At 36.1% G+C, this 21,046-nt stretch overlaps 1 protein-coding gene across 5 annotated transcripts in view; it reads right to left on the minus strand.

Annotated features, from left to right (window-relative positions):
- GPATCH8 (G-patch domain containing 8) overlaps positions 1-21,046 on the minus strand; it is a 95,191-nt gene that overhangs the window by 67,125 nt on the left and 7,020 nt on the right. For 2 of the 5 annotated variants that reach the window (XM_061392080.1, XM_061392082.1), the window contains exons 1-2: positions 6,689-6,769; positions 516-533 (exon numbers count right to left, since the gene is read on the minus strand). Coding sequence is in view for 1 of the 5 variants with exons in the window: in XM_061392079.1 (XP_061248063.1) it covers positions 6,689-6,763 (75 nt within the window). In the remaining 4 variants the exon portion in view is untranslated. Of the gene's footprint in view, positions 1-515; positions 534-5,663; positions 5,699-6,688; positions 6,770-21,046 lie in introns of those variants that run through there. The other 3 variants (XM_061392081.1, XM_061392079.1, XM_061392084.1) reach the window with 3 other exon arrangements.

Consider the following 21,046-nt stretch of genomic DNA (forward strand, 5'->3'; position numbering starts at 1 on the left):
TACTATGGTTATATGTAATCCCAGTACTGAATGCCTATATATAAATAACCTTATTGTAAAAAAAAAAAAAAAAAAAAAAACTTTTTTAAGTCTTAACACAACTAATTTTAGCAGAAAATGAAGATAAAGAGAGAGGCCTTTATAGTACTACTGTGGAAATACACTTACCTGCACATAAAATCCTTGTTTTATATCATAATTCCTACAACTAAATTAACTACAGAAAGGACAAGGATAGCAGAATGACTCTAAGATAATGTAGCTGAATAAAGTATTGTTTAATCTCTTAATAGGCTAATTTTATAACTAGGCACAGATTTAGGGTATTAAAACCATGCTGACAAAAATTGTTGTCCCTTTTTTTAAATTAAGAAAACTTAATCTTTTGGCTAAGTGGAGATGAGACATTATGCTGACCGTGTTATATTATGAATGCACTAAAATAAACAGACAGATGAAGCAGTATGCTATTTCCAAAAGCAGTGCAAGTGGAGTGAAAGCATTTCCATACGAACCTGGCTTTAAAAACTGGGCTGTCAAAAGAACAGTTAAATGTAACACAAAGTAAGAAACTGTCCAATCACTAATGGTCGTTTTTTTTTTTTTTTTTTGTCTTGTTTTCAATTCACTGCTTGCAATTAATGTATTTATTAAAGAAGAGTGAAAGCATAAGTAAATTCACGAGTCAAGACCAGCTGAGAGATTCAAGAGCAGCGTGTTGTGACTGACAACAGTGAAAGGAAAAGCAAATGTTAAAGGGAGAGGGAGAAAAAAGAAAAATTTAGGGTTATACACATTAGCATCACTTTTACAAAACCACTCAAGATGGCTGTCACCTTCTCAAAAAAAGCTATTGATACAAAATGGCAGTGGTACTTCTCTTCTAAATCTTTAAACGAAAACTGTTCTTTAATTAAATCTACTTCCCTGGTGGCCCAGACAGTAAAGCATCTGCCTACAATGCGGGAGGCCGGGGTTTAATCCCTGGGTTGGGAAGATCTCCTGGAGAAGGAAATGGCAACTCACTCCAGTATTCTTGCCTGGAAAATCCCATGGACGGAGGAACCTGGTAGGCTGTAGTCCATGGGGTCACAGAGAGTCGGACGCGACTGAGTGACTTCATTTTCTTTCACTTTCCCCAAGTATAAACAGGGAATGAAATGTCAGGGGTTATGTATTAATATTATTAATATGCCACTCTATGACCTTGCAATTATAACAAAAAGCAACAATAATAATAGGCATATCTCCCAGAAAGTCTTCTACTCACCAACCTCTGAGATTAAGTGAATGACTATTACGGAAAATCTGAGCCTTTCCTATCATTTCAGACTATCTGTTTTTGGAGAAAAAATGGCAGTTCTGCAACTCTGCAGAAAGGACTAGTATTCACTATGGTCCCTCTTCCTACCAAAAGAAAAAAGTTTTATAAAGACTAGTGAAAAATCCAGTAGGCTTAAGGATGATGGGTAACACAAGAAAGGCACATCAAAATATCTCATAACAAAGTATTAATAGAACAAAGCAGACTTGTCTAATCTGAAGTGATCAAACTGTTCACTGAATTTCACTGTGAAAGAGCAAGGAATTCAGTGGCCAACTGGTGATAATCATTACTCTCTCTGGTTAGGGTGTCAATCATTTCTATGAATGTCATTTATAACAGTAAACTGCAGCAATCTGTGGCCTCAACTGGTAATCTAGACATAACAAGGGCAATGAGCACTATTTAACTCCTGAAATAACAGTTTATTATTTTGGTTACTACAAAAGTGACTAAAAAAACTTGATTTTTTATTTTTAAGCAAAATAAATAATTTGAAGTTTAGTTATAATCTTACAGAACTGAAAATAACTTTTTTTAACACAGCCTGGTTTGTGACTGACAAAGGGGCATGTATAGTGATAGGCTGTTTATAATTTAACTACACATGGAAAAAATGCAGGGAAATACTAATTTTAAACAATTAATAAAGCAACTAACTTTGCCCAAGGGAGGTAGGCAAAAGGGTGGTTTTCCAGATCATTCATAAAGAATTCCCACAAACTATTTGTTGTTGTTTGGCCGTCCCACACAGCCTGTGGGGTGTCAGTACCCTGATGAGGGATTGAACCTGGGTTCTTGGCAGTTAAAAGTGCAGAGGTCCTAACCACTGGACTGCCAGGGAATTCCTCCCATGACCTATTCATTACTCTCTGTCCTTAAGACTCCAAAAATGGTGGCAATGTGGCATTTTATTTGGTTAGGAATGAAGTTCTTAATTCTAGTTAAACTATGAAGCTGAGCTAAAAACTCAAAACTTTTTTCATCTAGATTACCTAAATTGGCCTTTATGGTTTTTCTGTTTCTAAACTCAAATGTAAATTAAAGTGCTATATTTTAATCCTCTGTACTAAATGTGCAAGAAAGGAGGATATAATTTTTAAATGGGAACATCAATAATAGCAAGAAATGTGTATTAGAAACAACTACCAATATGCTAAAAACACAATACCAGCCAAAACACAAACACAAAAAACCATCTCATTATTGTTTCAGCCATTCCTCAACAATTTTATTAATTAAATACCAAGTAGAAAACTTTCCCAGGAACTTCTCTCTGCTCCCTGAAGCTGTATACCATCAAAGAAACAATAACCATTTGGGAAACAGCCCCACCAATCTGTATAACGGGAGTCTGCCAAACCCCACCAATCCGTATAATAGGAGTCTGCCAAAATATAGACTAAAATTCACTTCATTGTGTGGGGCTGATTTCTAAGTTTTTTAATAATAGGAAATAGAATACCAAGTCTCAAGAGAAAACTATACTACAATTATGGCAGTGACTAGATGAATACTAATTCCACACTGAATTTTCTTTTAGTTGACAGCCACATTCAATTTACACCATTTAGCTCATTTTCAACAGTGACAAAAATGGCAAATCTCTTGAGTGGATTGTAAGCTTTGCTGATTGTGTATTAAAGACTCTATAAGCAAAAACCAAGTGCTACTAGGTGAACCCATGCAAACAACAAGTTGTAAAAATTCCCCAACAAAAAAATCTATAGCTCACTACAGATGACACAATGAAGACTAGAGAGAAAAGCCATATAGTAATGCTACACCATTCAGCTCCAAGAAGCACATTATTTATAGTGCAGTCCACATATGGTCACTGCTAAATATCAAATCAGCAGTCTTATAGAGTTACAGTTTGGAACTAGTGGAGTCCACAGATCTAAACAGATATGCAACATGACAAAACCCACTTATACATACACTTCTAAATCCTTAGATATGCAAAGTAAACATCAGCAACTGGAATTTGAAAACTTAATTTTTTTAAACCTGCTCAGTCAACCTGACAACTATAAAGACAGAATTTTAATCAGTCAGGTAGAACAAAGACCAAGTACTGGATGACGGGCAGTTTCACTTCCAACTGCAACAATGACAACATATTTTAAGTCTATGGCGCAGGGATTTGCCTTTTGTACAGCTTATAATCACTCTCCCATCTGATTTCTCATCTTCTTTCTATGGTAAAGACCACAACAAACCGTATACCTTAAGTCAGATCAACCAATTTTTGGATCTATGGTGGAATCCTAGACTAGGTTATGGTTTTAAGATTTTGGTTTTTAAATGCTTTATTTTTCAGTATAAAGTAGAGATCATAATCATAGGTGGGACCTAAAAATCTCATAAAGTAGCTACATTAAAACATAAATTTTAAAAAGTTTTTGTAATAAGAGCAAAATGTTAATACTTCCCACCTTCTCCTTAATTCAGATAAACAAGTTATCTGGCAATTCTTTAATAATTTTCTTGGAACATTGTTTTATTATTGACCAGAAACTTCACTGAAAGATATCTGGTTGGTTGAAATAAACCAGGGAAAATAAAAATTTATACCAAAGATAATGAACTATTTCATTAATGCTGGATTTTGATGTATTTTCAACATTTCCAGATTGAAACTGAAATACCTGTATCATCTCAGGAACAAATCTAAGCTTCAGGAGTTTATCAAAATCATAATGTATTATTACATCTTTGTATCTCATTTCCTATCTTGCTGGTTTGCAACACATTTACCCTATTACAAAACAAAAAGACCTTAATCCTATACTCACAATAACCCCTTACACGGGCATATTCTTGGCACAAACCTGTGCAGAGACTTCCTCGGTTACCAGCTGCTGCAGATTACCTTCGTTTAAAAAAAAAAAAAATGACTAGACCTTTAGCTCCTGCAATGATCTGTAGACTCCCAAAGCTGCATATTTCCAGCCACTTTTGAGTTGCATGCTGTAGCAAAACAGTCAGCACCTCTCAATAGATATTGCTGCAGAGAAAGATTTTAATTCAGCAGAGACTCTTTCTGTGTGTTAGAAGCAACCTCTATTTCCCCCTAAGAAGAAGATAGCTCAATAGTGCTCAACAAGATAGCCAGCCAGCCAGACATGTAACTAATATACACTTACTTGGTGGGCATTTCTAAGGTGACAGGGCTCTTGGAGGTTACTACACTATCTATTTTTATGCCAATCATTTTAGGACTTTCTTTTAAAACTTTAAATTTACCCCCAAATGATTGGGGAACAGAAATAAAATCCTTCTCTTTTTGCCCCACTTCTATCTAACACCACGTTGGCTATGAAGCACCTTACTACCTAAACTACTACATCACAAATAATCCATGTTTTAATGTGTTTCAGGAGTAGATTTTCATTAGAAGTACAATTTACTACTATACATCTCTGAACATATATTTATTCATAAAAAATTAAACATCCAGTCCAAGGATACTTGCTATTTCTAGTGGAGAAGATAATACTATTTAATAAATAAGGCATATATCAATTCCACTCCTACTCACTGAGATTACTCAGTCAGACTGCCTTATGATAGTGTTCTTTCTATGACATATGCTGGGAAAATTCCTGGACATTGTGAGAGGAAAAAGAGCACTAGTCCCACATGCCGAAGGAATGAACTTTCCAAAAACCTTTAAATGCAGTCCTAAAAGAAGGCTTTTAAAATGTTAAAAATCATTTAATTTCATGCTTTTACTAAAACTTTCTTGAGTAAATAATGAATACTAGGCCGCAAATTTAGTCCAGCTAAATTTCCTGCTACTGTTGAGTCAGAGTACCCACTGAATTATAGCTTGTATAATATTATTCAACTTTGTACCTTGCAGAATATGGCACCTGGGCCTTTCTTTTGACAGCTATCTATTCTTAAACTTTGACCCAAAGAAACATTTAAATGATATGGAAAAGTTATTTTCCAAGTATAAAATACTGACCTAGCTAGCCCATAGATTTCACTGTAAAACTCCACCTTGTGATAATTCCCAAGACGATAGTAAAATAAGACAAAAACTTCAAATATTTTTTAACTCATCAAAGTGGGCCTGGCATTTCATCCTTAAGTCAAAACACAAGACTGGGCTTTCAGCACAACATCAGATGTGAATTCTCCCTCTGCAGCATTATCACATGCGTCATCAATTACTGCCATGCCTAAGTCTAGCATCATGCCAGCACATTAAGACAGAAGGTACTATATGCAGTGTTCACTGGACCAGAAGAACAGAAATAAGAAGGGGAGGTGGGGAGAAAGAAACCCTAGAGAAGAAATTAAAAAAGGCAGACCGTGCAATACAAACCAGATCATGGCTGCTTAGCTAATATGGGCCAACTGCTGTGGAAGAAAAATGTCGAACACCCCAAGTTGTGTAAATTTCTGTAAACATCTAAACACACACACAAACACACACAACACCAACCTAGTTAGGAACATAAATATATGTTGATCCTTTACTATGCTACAGCTATTAAAATAAAAGCTAAAGTTAAAATATCTGTATTCTCTAAATTGCCTTATTTTCCTGAGGGAGGAGGAGAAGCTAGTATTTCTTAAAAGGAGAAGGGGGAACGTCTTGACTGTTATAGAGACTCTCTCTCTGTTGACTTTGCATTCTAGTTAATCAATAACTCTGAAACCCTTACTAAATACATACACTTAAGAACAAATATTAAATACTGACAATACTGACAAATTTAGACATTTTAACAATGGACTGTGTAATCTGAAAATAAAGGGCTTTTCAAAATAAAAATAATGTTCAAAAATTAAAGAGTCAGGAAAACAAATCTACTTGTTCTGTTGCATTGTATCAATATTTAAAATTAAGTCATGTGAATAGATACAATCAACTTTCGACAAAAACCAGACATCTCTTAAACCATAGAAACCAAAGTTACCATGTCTCACAAGAGTCTGGTAAATAAAAATATTAGCCCCTAACTGTTCCTAATGGAACATTTCACACATGATTGTGTTGCCAGGAAAGGTGAAGTTTTTTAAAGGATCAAAATACATTTTACTCCTTTATTCAATTTACAAAAACTTCAACTAAACTTAAACTTATTATCTTTAACAGAGTATGGGCCAAAAATGATATTTTTCCATCAAAATTCTAAAGTGTTTCTAGATTTTTTTCACTGATTTCCTAACATATTAAATATTAGATTACAACTCAAACTCTACTTGATTACTGTAGGGCATGCAAGAAAACAGCTCTAAACTGTACTATAAGTTAATTAATAAGTTTAACTTCATTCACATCAAGTGTCACACGAACACTACCTATCTAACTATCTATGACCCCAAATTAAGCACTGATCTTACCGATTCTATAGGCTTGTCAAGGGATGCTTGTTCAATTTCCAAATGTCCTTCTTCATATTGATCAAAGTGATTACCCTGAAAAAAACAAGACTACAGTTATTTTTCTAAAAGCAAATGCCAAAATTATTAGTAAAACTAATCAAACTAGGGGGTTATCTTTAATTTTTCATTCTTTTTGAATAAACAACCAAAACTGTCACAAATTCAGGCTTTCTTAAATCTGTAAACACAATTTATTAGAAGTCTAGATCTAGTAATATGAACTTTTCTTACGATAAACATTGAAATTGCTAACTAAAATATTAACCATCATTTGAGATAGCAACTCTTTCTTAGACTGACTATATTAGGAAGACTGCAGAATCGTAAAAACAAAGGGCTGTATTGTGTTTTACTTTTCCAAAACAATCTTGTGCTACAGCAAACAAACCCTGACAGCAGAATGCAAATAAAATCTGTATTACAACACTGTTCAATGTTGCTAACACTGCCTTTCACTAAAACTGCTAAAATGGTCAACTTTAAATCATCAATTTCCAACTCCAAAGCTTCAAGGAGTTCAGAAACACAATCTCTTGACACAGTATCCTAAATACAGCTATTCCTCAAATGATCTGCTAAAAGACACAAGCATGCCTGTATAATGCTATATTTGACCATAATCAAGGAAGCTGTCACTACAACTAGAATAAGTCAAAACAGCTCAACTGAGGTGGGAACAGACAACTAGGAAGTTCTCTCTGTTTTTTTCTTCTGCTCCATGAGAAAAGGAAGAGTTCATAATTTAGCTTTAAATCAGAATATCAATTTTTCAGTTTCCTTCTTGTTATAAAGTAACAAGTATCAAATCTGGGTCTCCTGCACTGCAGGCAGATTATTTTACCATCCCAAATACAGCTATTCCTCAAATGATCTTACAAAGTAAGAGCATGAGGAGTTGTGAGTCCTGAATTTATTTAAGCCAAGAAGACTAAAGATTTCAGTCTAGCCTAAATTTAATTCAGGTATGGAGTGGTAGGACAACCTGGATGTTAACCTAACCAAAAATTACTTTGCTCTTTCAAAGTAAAATTTTAGTTGAACGAATACAGCTTAACTATAGCAAGCTCTGACATGTAATTTGCCACACTATATGGTAAACATTAAGTTACTTATTTTCGCAACCAGACTGTGAAGTCCTTAAGGACAAGAATGGGGTCTTGTAGTGACGAAAAAGTTCTGGAACTAGACAGTGGTAATAATGGTTGTATAACACTGGTAACGTATTTAACGCCACTGGACTATGCACTTTAATTAAAATGAAAAAATGCTATGTTATTTGTTTTTACCAGGTTAAAGATAATAAAACTGTATGGTAAAGTCTATCCAAAAGAAGAAAGGAGTAATAGGATAGGAGTGGGGTTTCCAAAGATAAAAGCTAATCTTAAAAATGGAACAGGATTTAAGAGCAGAGGGGCTCAGACAGTAAAAGGATCTGCCTGCAATGAAGGAGACCTGGTTTCCACTGCTGGGTTGGAAAGATCCCCTGGAGAAGGAAATGGTAACCCACTCCATTATTCTTGACTGGAGACTCCCATGGACAGAGGAGCCTGGCAGGCTACATACAGTCCACGGGCTCACAAAGAGTCGGACATGACTAAGCAACTAACACTACAACTCTCCCTTCCCAGAATGATGAAAAAACAACCATCAACAAATAATATAAAAAAAATAGCCATTAATCCTGAAAGTCTGTCTTAATCTCCAATATTTCATCCAATGATCTCTTTAAAGTAACACCTGCCTCTTGGCATTTAACTTCTATTCTAGCATTTAAAAGTTTAATAGTTGGGGTTTCCCTGGTGGTTCAGTGGTAAAGAATCCACCTGCCAATGCAGAAGACATGGGTCTGATCCCTCATCTGGGAAGATGTCACATGCTGCAGAGCAACCAAGCCTAGGAAACACAACCACTGAGCCCATGTGCCACAACTACTAAAGCCCACACACAGCAACTAGAGAAAACCTTGTGCAGCAACAAAGACCCAGCACAGCCAAAAATAAATAAATAAATAAATTTATTTTTTAAGTTTAACAGTTACTTAAAAGTTGTTAACTGCAAAGTACATCTAAATTCCTAAATAATAAATATCCGGATAAATTAGATTAACCCAAATCTCACAGTATAGGACACCAAAGTGAAAGTGATAGTCACTCAGTCGTGTCAGATGCTTTGCAACCCCATGGATTAAACAGTCCATGGAATTCTCCAGGCCAGAATACTGGAGTGGGTAGCCTTTCCCTTCTCCAGGTGATCTTCCCAACCCAGGGATCGAACCCAGGTCTCCCACATTGCAGGCAGATTCTTGACCAGCTTAGCCACAAGGGAAGCCCATAGGACACCAATGTCTGGCCAAATTTCATAATTCTCTTTTACTCTATCAGTCACTTCAGTCGCTCAGCTGTGTCCGACTCTTCGCAACCCCATAGACTGCAGCACACCAGGCCTCCCTGTCCATTACCAACTCCCAGAGTTCACTCAAACTCATGTTCACGTCAGTTCTTTTACTCTGTAGCTTGATATAATTTAATTATAAAAGAATAATTTCAAACTACCAACAATAATTGGCTACTATTTTTTAAAGCAGCTAAACCTTTATTTGACTTAGGACAATTGATTAATTGTTCTTCAAAAAGGTTCAAAAACAATTAGAGAAGTATTTTCCATATATGGTGCTAGAACTAGGTACTCATATGTAAAAAAGTCTCAATCCACACTGCACGTATATCACAGACCTAAAAGCAGACCTTGGGTGAGACAAGGATTTAAGATACAATCCCAGAAGCACAACTTATGAAAGAAAAAATTGAAACATTGAATTGAGAGAAAATATTCACAAACCTTAAAAGATTTGTATCCAGAATATATAAAGAAGTCACAGAACACAATATTAAGAAAATCTAGCTCTAAAGTAGGCAAAAGTTTGCTGGTAGGAATGTAAAATGGTACAGCCACTTAAGAAAATAGTTTGGCAGTTTCTTACACACTTCTACACACATTTATCCAAAGAGCCCATCAACATTGTCACTAGGTATTCACACAAGAAAAACGAAAACCTATGTTCACACAAAACCTGCCTGTGAATGTCTGGAAATTACTCAAATGTCCCTCAACTGGGAAAGGAATGTAAAAACTATAGTACACCCATACATGGACAAATATTCAGCAATAAAAGGAACAAACTACTCATGTAAGCAACATCTGTATGAATTTCAAACACATTATGCTAACTAAAAGAGGTCATGCTGAAGAAGCTACCCGATTCTATTTATATAGCATTCTGAAAAAAGCAAAACTAGAGGAAAACACCAACTAGTGGTTTTTTCAGCCCCCTAAAAACTGCTTGATTCTAGAAGTTAACTCAGAAACCTGTTTAAGAGACAAGAGATGAGACAGAGGCCATTTTTAACTGCACATGTTTTTTTCTTTTGAATTTTATACTTAACTACCCAATACTCAAATATCCTAATAGAAATCACAATCACTTTGTATTTTATCTCTGAATATTTAAAATGAAAGCTCTATGTATTTTTGAATCAGTATCACTTTAAAATAAATTTTAAAATATTTCCCCAGAAATTTTAAATGGTGTTAATTCAAAAATACAGTTATGTATTATGCTGTGTTCTTTGGGAGTTTTTCCCCAAAAGTAAAAGGTACTAGGGGGGGAACACTGAGAGAAGAGTATCACATTTTCCACAGCTATTACATATTTAAAATGCAGATAATACTGTAGCATTTCTCTTTTGTTTTAAAAAGTAGAGACCAATGTCCAACAAGGGAAGACTTTAATTCTATTTTATTAATGCAACAATTAGGGAGTCATTTAAAAGTTTTAAAACTATGTGGAAGTATGTTAATTTGAAGTTAAATGGAAGGGAAAAACTCAAAAAGGTTGTGTGAGACTATGTGGACAAAAATTAAACAAGCAATGTTACGTAAATATAACAGGAGCTGGTAAGTATTTCTGGGGGAAAAAAAAAAAACTAACCAACATCTAAAGTTTAGTTTTTTAAGTATCTGCTGACTTTAGTGATAGCACTTGAATTTAAACAGCCTGAAAAGAAATATCCTACAAATTATCATAACTAACTTAGGGAATTGAGAGAGATCACTTCTCAATATTTTGAGTATCTGATTTGCCATAATAAACCAATTAGCGTCCTGTTTTTATTACTATCTTGTATTTGGCCTCATACAAATCATGTTATAGTTTTCAACCATTCTGTACTCATCTGCAAAATGAACTTGAACTAGACACTCATGTCATTTCTTGGCCTAAAATTCTACGAATTTGCAGATTTAAAGTGAATTAAAAGTATCCTACAAGGGAAAAAAAAACCTGACATTTAAAATTTGCCACTACAAAAACCTAATTACTACCAAAAGTAAAATGTTAACCAAAAAGCTAATAATCCCTAGTGGTGAAGCATAAAACATTTTTCATCTACACCAAAATAAACATAATGACATGAAAATCAAGTAAAAGCAAGCAATAAATAAACTAAGTGACCCTGGGTTTGCTGTTGATTTTTCAGATACAATACCAAAAGGCACGGGACTTCCCAGGTGGCACTAGTGGTAAGGAGCCCGCCTGCCAATGCAGGAGACGCAGGTTTGATCCCTGGGTCGGGAAGAGTCTCTGGAGGAGGAAATGGCAACCCACTCCAGTATTCTTGCCTGGAGAATCAATCCCACAGACAGAGGAGCCTGGCACGCTATGGTCCACAGGGTCACAAAGAGTCAGACACGACTGAAGTGACTTAGCACAGCACAGCACACAAAAGGCATGATGCATAAAAAAAAATAACTGCTAAGGACTTTATTAAAATGTAAAACGTCTGCTCTGTGAAAGTCACTGTCAAGAGGATAAGAGGACAAGCCACAAATCAGGAGAAAATATTGCAAAAAAGCACATCGGACAAAGAGCTGTTATCTAAAATATACAAAGAACTCAAACAATAAGAAAACAAACAACTAAAAAATGGGCAAAAGATCTAAACTGACACTTCACCAAAGAAAATATACACATAACAAATACTATATGGAAAGATGCTCAACAACTTATTTCATTAGAGAACTGCAAGTTAAAATGAAATGCCACTACATATGAGAATGGCTAACATCCAAGATACTGACAACATCAAATGCTAGCAAGGATGTGGGAGCAACAGGAATTCTCACTCACTGCTGGTGGGAAAACAAAATACAAAAGACAGTTTGGCAGTTTCTTACAATACTAAACATACTCTTACCATACCATCCAGCAATTGCATTCCTTGGTATTTTTCCAGATGAGTTTAAAATTTACATCAAACAAAACCTTGTGCATGACAGTTACAGTAGTTTTTATTCACAACTGCTAGAATTTAGCAACAACCAAGATGTTGAAGAGATGAACAGATTAACTGACCATGATACATCTATGCAACAAAATATTATTCACCACTAAAAAGATGAGCTATCAAGTCACAGAAAGACACAGAGGAGTCCTGAAAACATATTACTAAGTGAGAGATGCCAATCTGAAAAGATAACATATTTTGACTCCAAGTAAGTAACACTCTGGAAGAAGCAATACAATGGAAACAGTTACAGGTACACACACATACAGTGTGTGGCTGTCAGGGGCTTAAAGGGAAAAAAGGGATAAACAGATGGAACACAGATTTTTAGGACAGTGAAACTATATGATACTGTAAAGGTGGATACATGTCATTATACCACATATGCCAAAACTACAGAACTACATCAAGAGTGAACCCTAAGATATACTAGGACCTTGGGTGATAATTAGGTGTCAATGTTGGTTCACCTCTTGTAACAAATGTACCACTCTGGTGGGAATTGTTGATTACAGCTGATGTGAAGGAGGGAATGGATATATGGAAACTGAACGTTGAGCCTAATTTAAAACTGACTTAAAAAATAAAATCTATGTATTTTTTAAAAAGTAAACAACAAAAAAGTTAATAATCTGAGTAAACCCATAGTCAAAATTTCCAAAGCATTTCTTCAAAATAGTATGTTCATTTTAAAACTTGACTACAAAATTGTAAAATTGATAACAATGATTATCTCTAAGAAATGAAATAAAGTAGCACTTTCTTTCACTTTTTCCTATTACAATGTAGCCTGAACTTTTAACAATATCTACTTTTACATTTGTATTACTTGCTCTGTTTTAGTGGAGGGTTTTTTTTCCTGATTTTTGCTTTTTAATTGCTTTAAAACTTTACATTTTTCTATGCAAATGGGTGAAACTTAGATTGGGTACCAAGGCAATGTCCAATTAGAAGCTGGTAACATCTGACACATGGAAATTACAAAAGGTTTACAGCAAATGGATCAGTAAAGGCATATCAGGAAAATGCAAGGGAAAAGAATAACAGTATTAATTTCATGGAAAATGGCAGGAGTCAAGGCATAAGGCAAAATTCATCATGGTCATGGTGATTAGAGACATTAATACAGAAATAAATGTGCCGTACTAATGAAAGATGTTAATGAGGGGGAAACAGGCACAGAGTATATGAGAGGTGTGGTGTATAAAAAAACTGTGCTACCTTAGCAAACTTTCTGTAAATCTAAAACTGTTCTAAGATAAAAGGTTTATTTTTAAAAGTTTTGGGAAGGATCAATACCATTCCACAGACACAGACATGTATAGCTTTCTTTAGCTTTATAAAATCCTTTAGAAATCTTACCCTAATAAGCTCATGATATACTCAATACAGGATCTGGGAACCAGTTAAATTTAGGGGATTTTTTTTTAATCATCTCTATTTTACAAACAAGAGAACTGATACATTAACTGATACAGAGATTGTCACAAATTCACAAAGGCTTCTGATTCTTAGTCCCATATTCCTGCCACTGTATTCTACTATACAAAACCCAAAGATTAAAAAAACAATAACCTTACCTCCATAATTCTGAAATAATATTCTCTATAGAAAGCAGAATAGTCAAAACTTAGTTAGCGATATGTAAAACAGATAATAACCTGCTGTACAGATGGATGGATATACAGCATAGGGAACTCTATTCAATACTTTGTAATGGTCTATATGGGAAAAGAATCTTAAAAAAAACCAAAACGGTGGAGACATATATATAACTGGCTCACTTTACTGTACATTTGAAACCAACAACACTGTAAATCAACTGTCAGTTCAATTTAGTTGCTCAGTCGTGTCCGACTCTTTGAGACCCCATGGACTGCAGCACGCCAGGCCTCCCTGTCCATCACCAACCCCCCGAGTTCACTCAGACTCACGTCCATCGAGTCAGTGATGCCATCCAGCCATCTCATCCTCTGTCATCCCCTTCTCCTCTTGCCCCCAATCCCTCCCAGCATCAGTCTTTTCCAATGAGTCAACTCTTCGCATGAGGTGGCCAAAGTACTGGAGTTTCAGCTTCTGCATCATTCCTTCCAAAGAAATCCCAGGGCTGATCTCCTTCAGAATGGACTGGTTGGATCTCCTTGCAGTCCAAGGGACTCTCAAGAGTCTTCTCCAACACCACAGTTCAAAAGCATCAATTCTTCGGCACTCAGCCTTCTTCACAGTCCAACTCTCACATCCATACATGACCACAGGGAAAACCATAGTCTTGACTAGCCAGACCTTTGTTGGCAAAGTAATGTCTCTGCTTTTTAATATGCTATCTAGGTTGGTCATAACTTTCCTTCCAAGGAGTAAGCGTCTTTTAATTTCATGGCTGCAGTCACCATCTGCAGTGATTTTGGAGCCCCCCAAAATAAAAGTCTGACCCTGTTTCCACTGTTTCCCCATCTATTTCCCATGAAGTGATGGGACCGGATGCCATGATCTTCGTTTTCTGAATGTTGAGCTTTAAGCCAACTTTTTCACTCTCCACTTTCACTTTCATCAAGAGGCTTTTTAGTTCCTCTTCACTTTCTGCCATAAGGGTGGTATCATCTGCGTATCTGAGGTTATTGATATTTCTCCTGGCAATCTTGATTCCAGCTTGTGTTTCTTCCAGTCCAGTGTTTCTCATGATGTACTCTGCATATAAGTTAAATAAGCAGGGTGACAATATACAGCCTTGACGTTCTCCTTTTCCTATTTGGAACCAATCTGTTGTTCCATGTCCAGTTCTAACTGTTGCTTCCTGACCTGCATACAGGTTTCTCAAGAGGCAGGTCAGGTGGTCTGTTATTCCCATCTCTTTCAGAATTTTCCACAGTTTACTGTGATGCACATAGTCAAAGGCTTTGGCATAGTCAATAAAGCAGAAATAGATGTTTTTCTGGAACTCACTTCTCCAATAAATTTTTTAAAATTTAGTTATCATAAAATACATGGAAAGATTGAAGATGTATTACAAATGAGAGAAGACAACCAAGAAACAGCTAAATGTAAACAATGTGGAAACCTGGATGGGATCTTGGAACAGAAAAAGGACATCAGTGGAAAAACTGGTAAAATTCAAATAAGGTCTATGATTTAGTTAATATTATCTTACCAAAGATAATTTCTTAGTCTTGATAATTATGTTATGGTTATTATACAAATATTGTAGCAGAAGAACTTGAGTGAATAGTATACCAAAACCCTCTACACTATTTTGGGGACTATTGTGTAAGTCTAAAATTAGTTAAAAATAAAAGCAAAAACCTTTTAGTTATCATTATTATTGAAAGCATATTATGAGAAAAAAATCAAAGAGCTAAAAACTGTATTTTTGGAAAGGTAGAATGGAGACTGCTTGTATATATTAAGTAACTCTGAAAGAATCCACGTATAATTAAACAGTGGTTGTCTTTGAGAAGAAGTGATTTAACTTTTCACTCTGAATCCTTCTGTCTCTTCTGAATGTTGTACTAGAAAAGCAAAATGAAGGACGGGATATAAGAAGCGATTTCAAACTCCCAGGGCACAAACTATAGTAGCAGTAGCAGTGATGATGATGATAATATTTCTTGCCTTTCTCCCCCACAAGTTTTTTCCAAGTCATTCTGATAAATTTAGTAAGATTGTTCTTTCCAAAAATAATCAGCAAGACATCTGATTATCTGCTGGCCTCAACAGGGATTTGAAGAGAAGTAATTTTTTCTGCTTTACCCTGCTTCCAAAACCACATTTAGATCTCTGAAATCCCATTAGATCTAGGATGACTGTATCATACAAACCAGGGCATAGACAGAGGAAGAGGGTGTGCTAATCCTAATTACCCCTGGACAAGAGGTATAAACAGTCATCCTGGTGAAAATTCACAGATCCTGTGATTATTAAGGCATTCTTAAAATTTGATTTCAATGATCACTGTTTTGAACAGTTATTTCATTGTCCAAATCAATTCTTCCTTTTTAAATATTACCTGCTTTTAGAGTGAAATATAGGTTTTCATTTATGCTGATCAGAAATATAAGTTCAAAAAGATCAGACATACACATAATGTGTCAAAGATTTTTAAATGCACACCCACATATACATACTGCCAGCTGACTTTCTTTTAACTGCCTCTTCTTTCAAAAAAGGATCAACTTGGGGTAGGTCTTAACTACAAATGAATAGAACCTGACTGACCTGCGTATTATTGAAGTACATGGTAGCTTTAGTTCCTTACAGGTCAAGGATTCTGCTTCCAAGCACAGGACAAATGTGGAAATTTTCTATTATAAATTTAGCTGCAGTGATCATTTCAATATAAATAGAGACTAAGGTTGCCCTAAATTTATCCATATAAATGAATCTTGTTATTTGCTAACCAGTGCTGATTTTGGAATCTACATGATCCCACAGCTTTTCCAGTAATTAACTATATGGTAATTAATACGGAAAATGAGAAAGAAAAGTGTGGGACCACTCTTTAAGGATCACAACCAACAACCCGTAATTTCAAATAGCAAAACAAAATATTTAAGACCCCGAAGAGGTGAGCCTCTTCCGTCTTCTTAGTTATTAAAATTTCATACCATTTCTAAAAAAAATTTTTTTGATGAAAAGTATTACTCATAGTAAAAGTCGGCAGATCCAAAGTTTCCAATTTGAATCAAATCCATTATTAACAGGAGGATTATACAGACTGAAAATTTAAATCCTGTCTGGCTTTCCTACCTAGACTAGGTATGAGCCAAGTTTAAAGTTTTCTTTGTCAGCTTTATTGTACCACTCATGCAAACCCATCTTAGCCCCTGTCTCTAGCTATTAAGCTACCTGTTATAGATGTTCCTGTCTCGGCTCCAAATCTCTGCAATCAAAATTTATTTTTTCTACTGTATTTACCATTATCCCCTTAGAGACTGTCTAAAGTCACAAAGTAGATATATTAATCGTAACCCTACATCACAACTCAAATAATATATCTGTTTATAATTTGGAGTTTCTAAATTCAAAACATATAATGATGCGGATTTCACCTGTCATGGATTAAAAATGGTTTTGTTTAGTGTACAGAGCCATACAGAACAGCTTCGTATTTCACCTATGAACAAAACTTGTTCTCCTCTGACAACAAATAATGAGAATTCATCTCTGTCTCCCTCTCCCTTACCCCTGCCAAATAAACTAATTCTAGTATGGTCTCAAATCAGAAAGAAAACATCTCAGGATGAAAAACATATCCAAAAAGTAATGAACATTTGGGGAATCCCTTAGTGATCCAGTGGTCAGGACTCAGCTTTCACTGCTGAGGGCCCAGGTTCAATCACTGGTTGGGGAACTAAGATCCCACAAGCTACATGGCTTGGCCATAAAAATAAAGAAATGAACATCCTGGGGGATTACTGATATCATTTTACTAGTATAATAAAAACATATTTAAATTTAGAACCACCACTGGGGTCAATTCCTCAAAAACCCAAGTTCTTCACTATTGTTTTCATCATCATACAGTCTGATTTCCAATGACTTTCAGTACATTACTGTAAAGCCAAAGATCTCTGAAGTCAGACACCAGAAATCAAAGCAGTCTGCTGGGGGTGGGGATGGGAGTGGGGGTGTGTGTGTCTTCTAGGGGTGTGTGTGTGTCTACTAGGGGTGTGTGTGTGTGTGTGTGTGTGTCTGCTGGGGGGGGTGTGTGTGTGTGTGCTTACTCATTCAGTTGTGTCCAATTATGGGTGTATGTGTGTTTTTGCGCACATGCGTGCTTACTCACTTAGTTGGGACCCTGGGCTGTAGCCCGCCTGGCTCCTCTATTCATGGGCTTTTTCAGGCAAGAATATACTGGACAGAGTTGCCATTTTCCTCCTCCAGGGGATCTTCCCAACCCAGGGATTGAACTTGTGTCTCTTCTGTCTCCTGCACTGCAGGCAGATTCTTTACCCGCTGAGCCATCTATAACCTTAGGCAGATTACCAAACCACTCACTGGGCTTAGGCCTGTTTCCCCAGCTATCAAATCCAGATGATGACACTACTGTATTACTGCACAGGCTTTGAGATTTAAAGAGTTAAAAAAAAGTAATAAATTATTGTTTCAAGACATTGTTGAGGCCAGTCAGTAACCCAGAAAAATAAATCCACTTACTAAATTTAATTCTATGTAATTTGGTAGGAGAGATAATTGGCTAAGCAATCTCAGTAAGTATCTAAGAATTTGAAAACACACTACACTGAGTCAAGGGTATGAGCATATCACACCCTTGTCTAAAAATACATGTACATCTGTTTGACATATCAAATTTTCTGGATAATTGGACTTCAGACCAAGAAAGGACTGGTTTCCAAAAACTAACTACACTGAAAAATTAGTATCTTTTAAAAACCCCACAATAGAAATAGACCTTTTTCAGAAATGCGGGTAAAATCAGCAAACAATTTCTGAGGTGTTCAAAAAGATATGGAGACAGTAGTTAACAAGTCCTATGGGATCCACATCAATGCTTATTATTTCTTTCGCCACTTGCTGGTACGATAAATGTCTATTTAGACATGTGACAAAAATTCTGCACTATTCCACAGAATAACAATGTGTATATACAATATGTCACACAAAAGAAAACTCACAACTAAGATTGCTATCATTAACATATACAATATAAAGTGAGACTACAACTCTCCATAAGACAACTTCCATTCCTGAAATATCGTTCAGTTGGCTTTATAGGATATCACAGAACTAACAGTTCAACTTAGATAATCCACAACACAGCAGGAAGTTGATCCCCCAAGTTAGACATAATCCTCAGACTCTACACAGTCTTTCCTTCCTACACATGTGCCTCTGCTGCTGCGTCGCTTCAGTCGTGTCCGGCTCTGTGCGACCCCATAGACAACAGCCCACCAGGCTCCCCCGTCCCTGGGATTCTCCAGGCAAGAACACTGGAGTGGGTTCCCATTTCTTTCTCCAATGCATGAAAGTGAAAAGTGAGAGAGAAGTCGCTCAGTCGTGTCCAACTCTTAGCGACCCCATGGACTGCAGCCCACCAGGCTCCTCCATCCATGGGATTTTCCAGGCAAAAGAGTACTGGAGTGGGGTGCCATTGCCTTCTCTGTATGTGCCTCTACTTAACCATTAATTCAAATATCTGAGCAACTTGTAGGTGCCAGACCCTGAACCAATTCTAGAAAAATGAACAAGAAAGAATCTGCATTCAAGGAGTTCTACATCCAGGGAGATGAGATAAATTATAAGCATTATAATATAATAAAATAATAAGTATCATAAAGTATACAGTAGGAGAGATAAAAACAACACAGTGGTTAAAGGCTGAGACTAGTCCAAACTACTTGAAAGCTCTCTCTTCGACTCACTAGCTGTGTGAAGTGGGTAAGTTTTTCATTTGTAAAACGGAGATAAAAATAGAATCTACCTAACTGGGAGACTGTACGAGATAATAAGCATAACATAGTGCCCAACAGAGAGCACTCTGTACTGTTAGCTGCTACTATTACTAATAAAAGTGCTGTTATTGAAATATGACCAAAGAAAATAAGCAACTAACTGCCTAGGGAAGATGTCAGAGACACAACAAATTGAGTCTTGAAGAATGAGTGGTAAGAATTTCAGACAGGTAGGAGGACATGCAAAAACAAAAACAACAAAAAAGCCTAGCAGGTCCAGATAAAAACAGAAACTACAGGATGGCAAGACAATGACAGGGCAAGAAAAGAAACACATCTGTTACAATGGCACCAGATGCTTAACAATCTCAAAAGCCAAATTAGTGCATTTGGATTTTATTCTTGAAACGATCAGGAACGACAGGAAAAGTCATTATTTTAGGAGAGAACAAGGTTCAAATCTGAGTTTACTGTGTGGCCTCAATTTCTGTTTTCTCTTCTGTAAAGTGAAGGATACTACCACCTCGCTTGGATGGTTACTTAGATAAACATCTCCAAAATGCCTTGGCACAAAGCCTGTCATTTAATACTATTCAACAAACAGTAGCTGATAGTTTCATCACTAGATTCCACAGCAGTCAACTTCTGATGCTATAATGGTCATGGATACATTTTGACACCTTATTTTGACAGTATCCAGTAGAAGTACCACTCTTCTCTGCCATCTACTCTTCTACTGGAATAAATGAAAAAAATAGACTGATTTTTTAAAACCTTTTCTTATCCTTTTTTATATTTTATGATGCCGTGCCAACAAACAGGAACTCAATAAATGACTGGGAAATGGAATGGAATTTCTGGTAGACCTATAAACAGCAAAAAGGCAGGCAAGAAGTCATAAACGACCAATTACGCTTATAAAGGTAAGATACTCCTGGGGGGAAAAAATTAACGATAAGCATACCAACTATTTCCGACCAGTTAGTTAACTGGTAGAAAATGCTGCCAAGTATTAAAGAGAAACAATGCTTTGTACAATGTAGACCATACCAACACTCATCACCTCAAAGGGGCTATAAGTCACAGCATAAAGAATGCTATAAAAGAAATGAGAAGATTAAAGTTCAAAACTCAGGTCTGTATTACACAAGTTTCCTCATCTATAATAGACTTACTACCTACTCTATTTACCTTGCTGAGTTACTGGGAGAATTAGACAAGACTGTATTACAAGGGCACTTATTAAACTGTCATGACAGTATGCAACTATACAATATTACCATTCTAATATCCAGGTTAGACGATTTTACAACATCCTGGTGCCTCAGTTTCCAAACTTCCTTTCCTAAAATGATCCTGACGTCCATTCTACTGTAGCCATTTCACTCTCATGGTCATTACGATGTCAACTCTTCCATTATCTCTATTTCAAACGCTGTGCTCTCCAGCCACAACCTTCTGTCTTTCCAACTCCTCTAGAACCTCCATTCCAAGAATCCTTCAGCCTCATCAGAACCTACGACCCAATGATCCAACTTTCTCTACCCTTAACCCTCGAAGTCCTCACT

This window comes from Bos javanicus, chromosome 19 (genome assembly GCF_032452875.1).
Source record: "Bos javanicus breed banteng chromosome 19, ARS-OSU_banteng_1.0, whole genome shotgun sequence".
Taxonomy (NCBI): domain Eukaryota; kingdom Metazoa; phylum Chordata; class Mammalia; order Artiodactyla; family Bovidae; genus Bos; species Bos javanicus.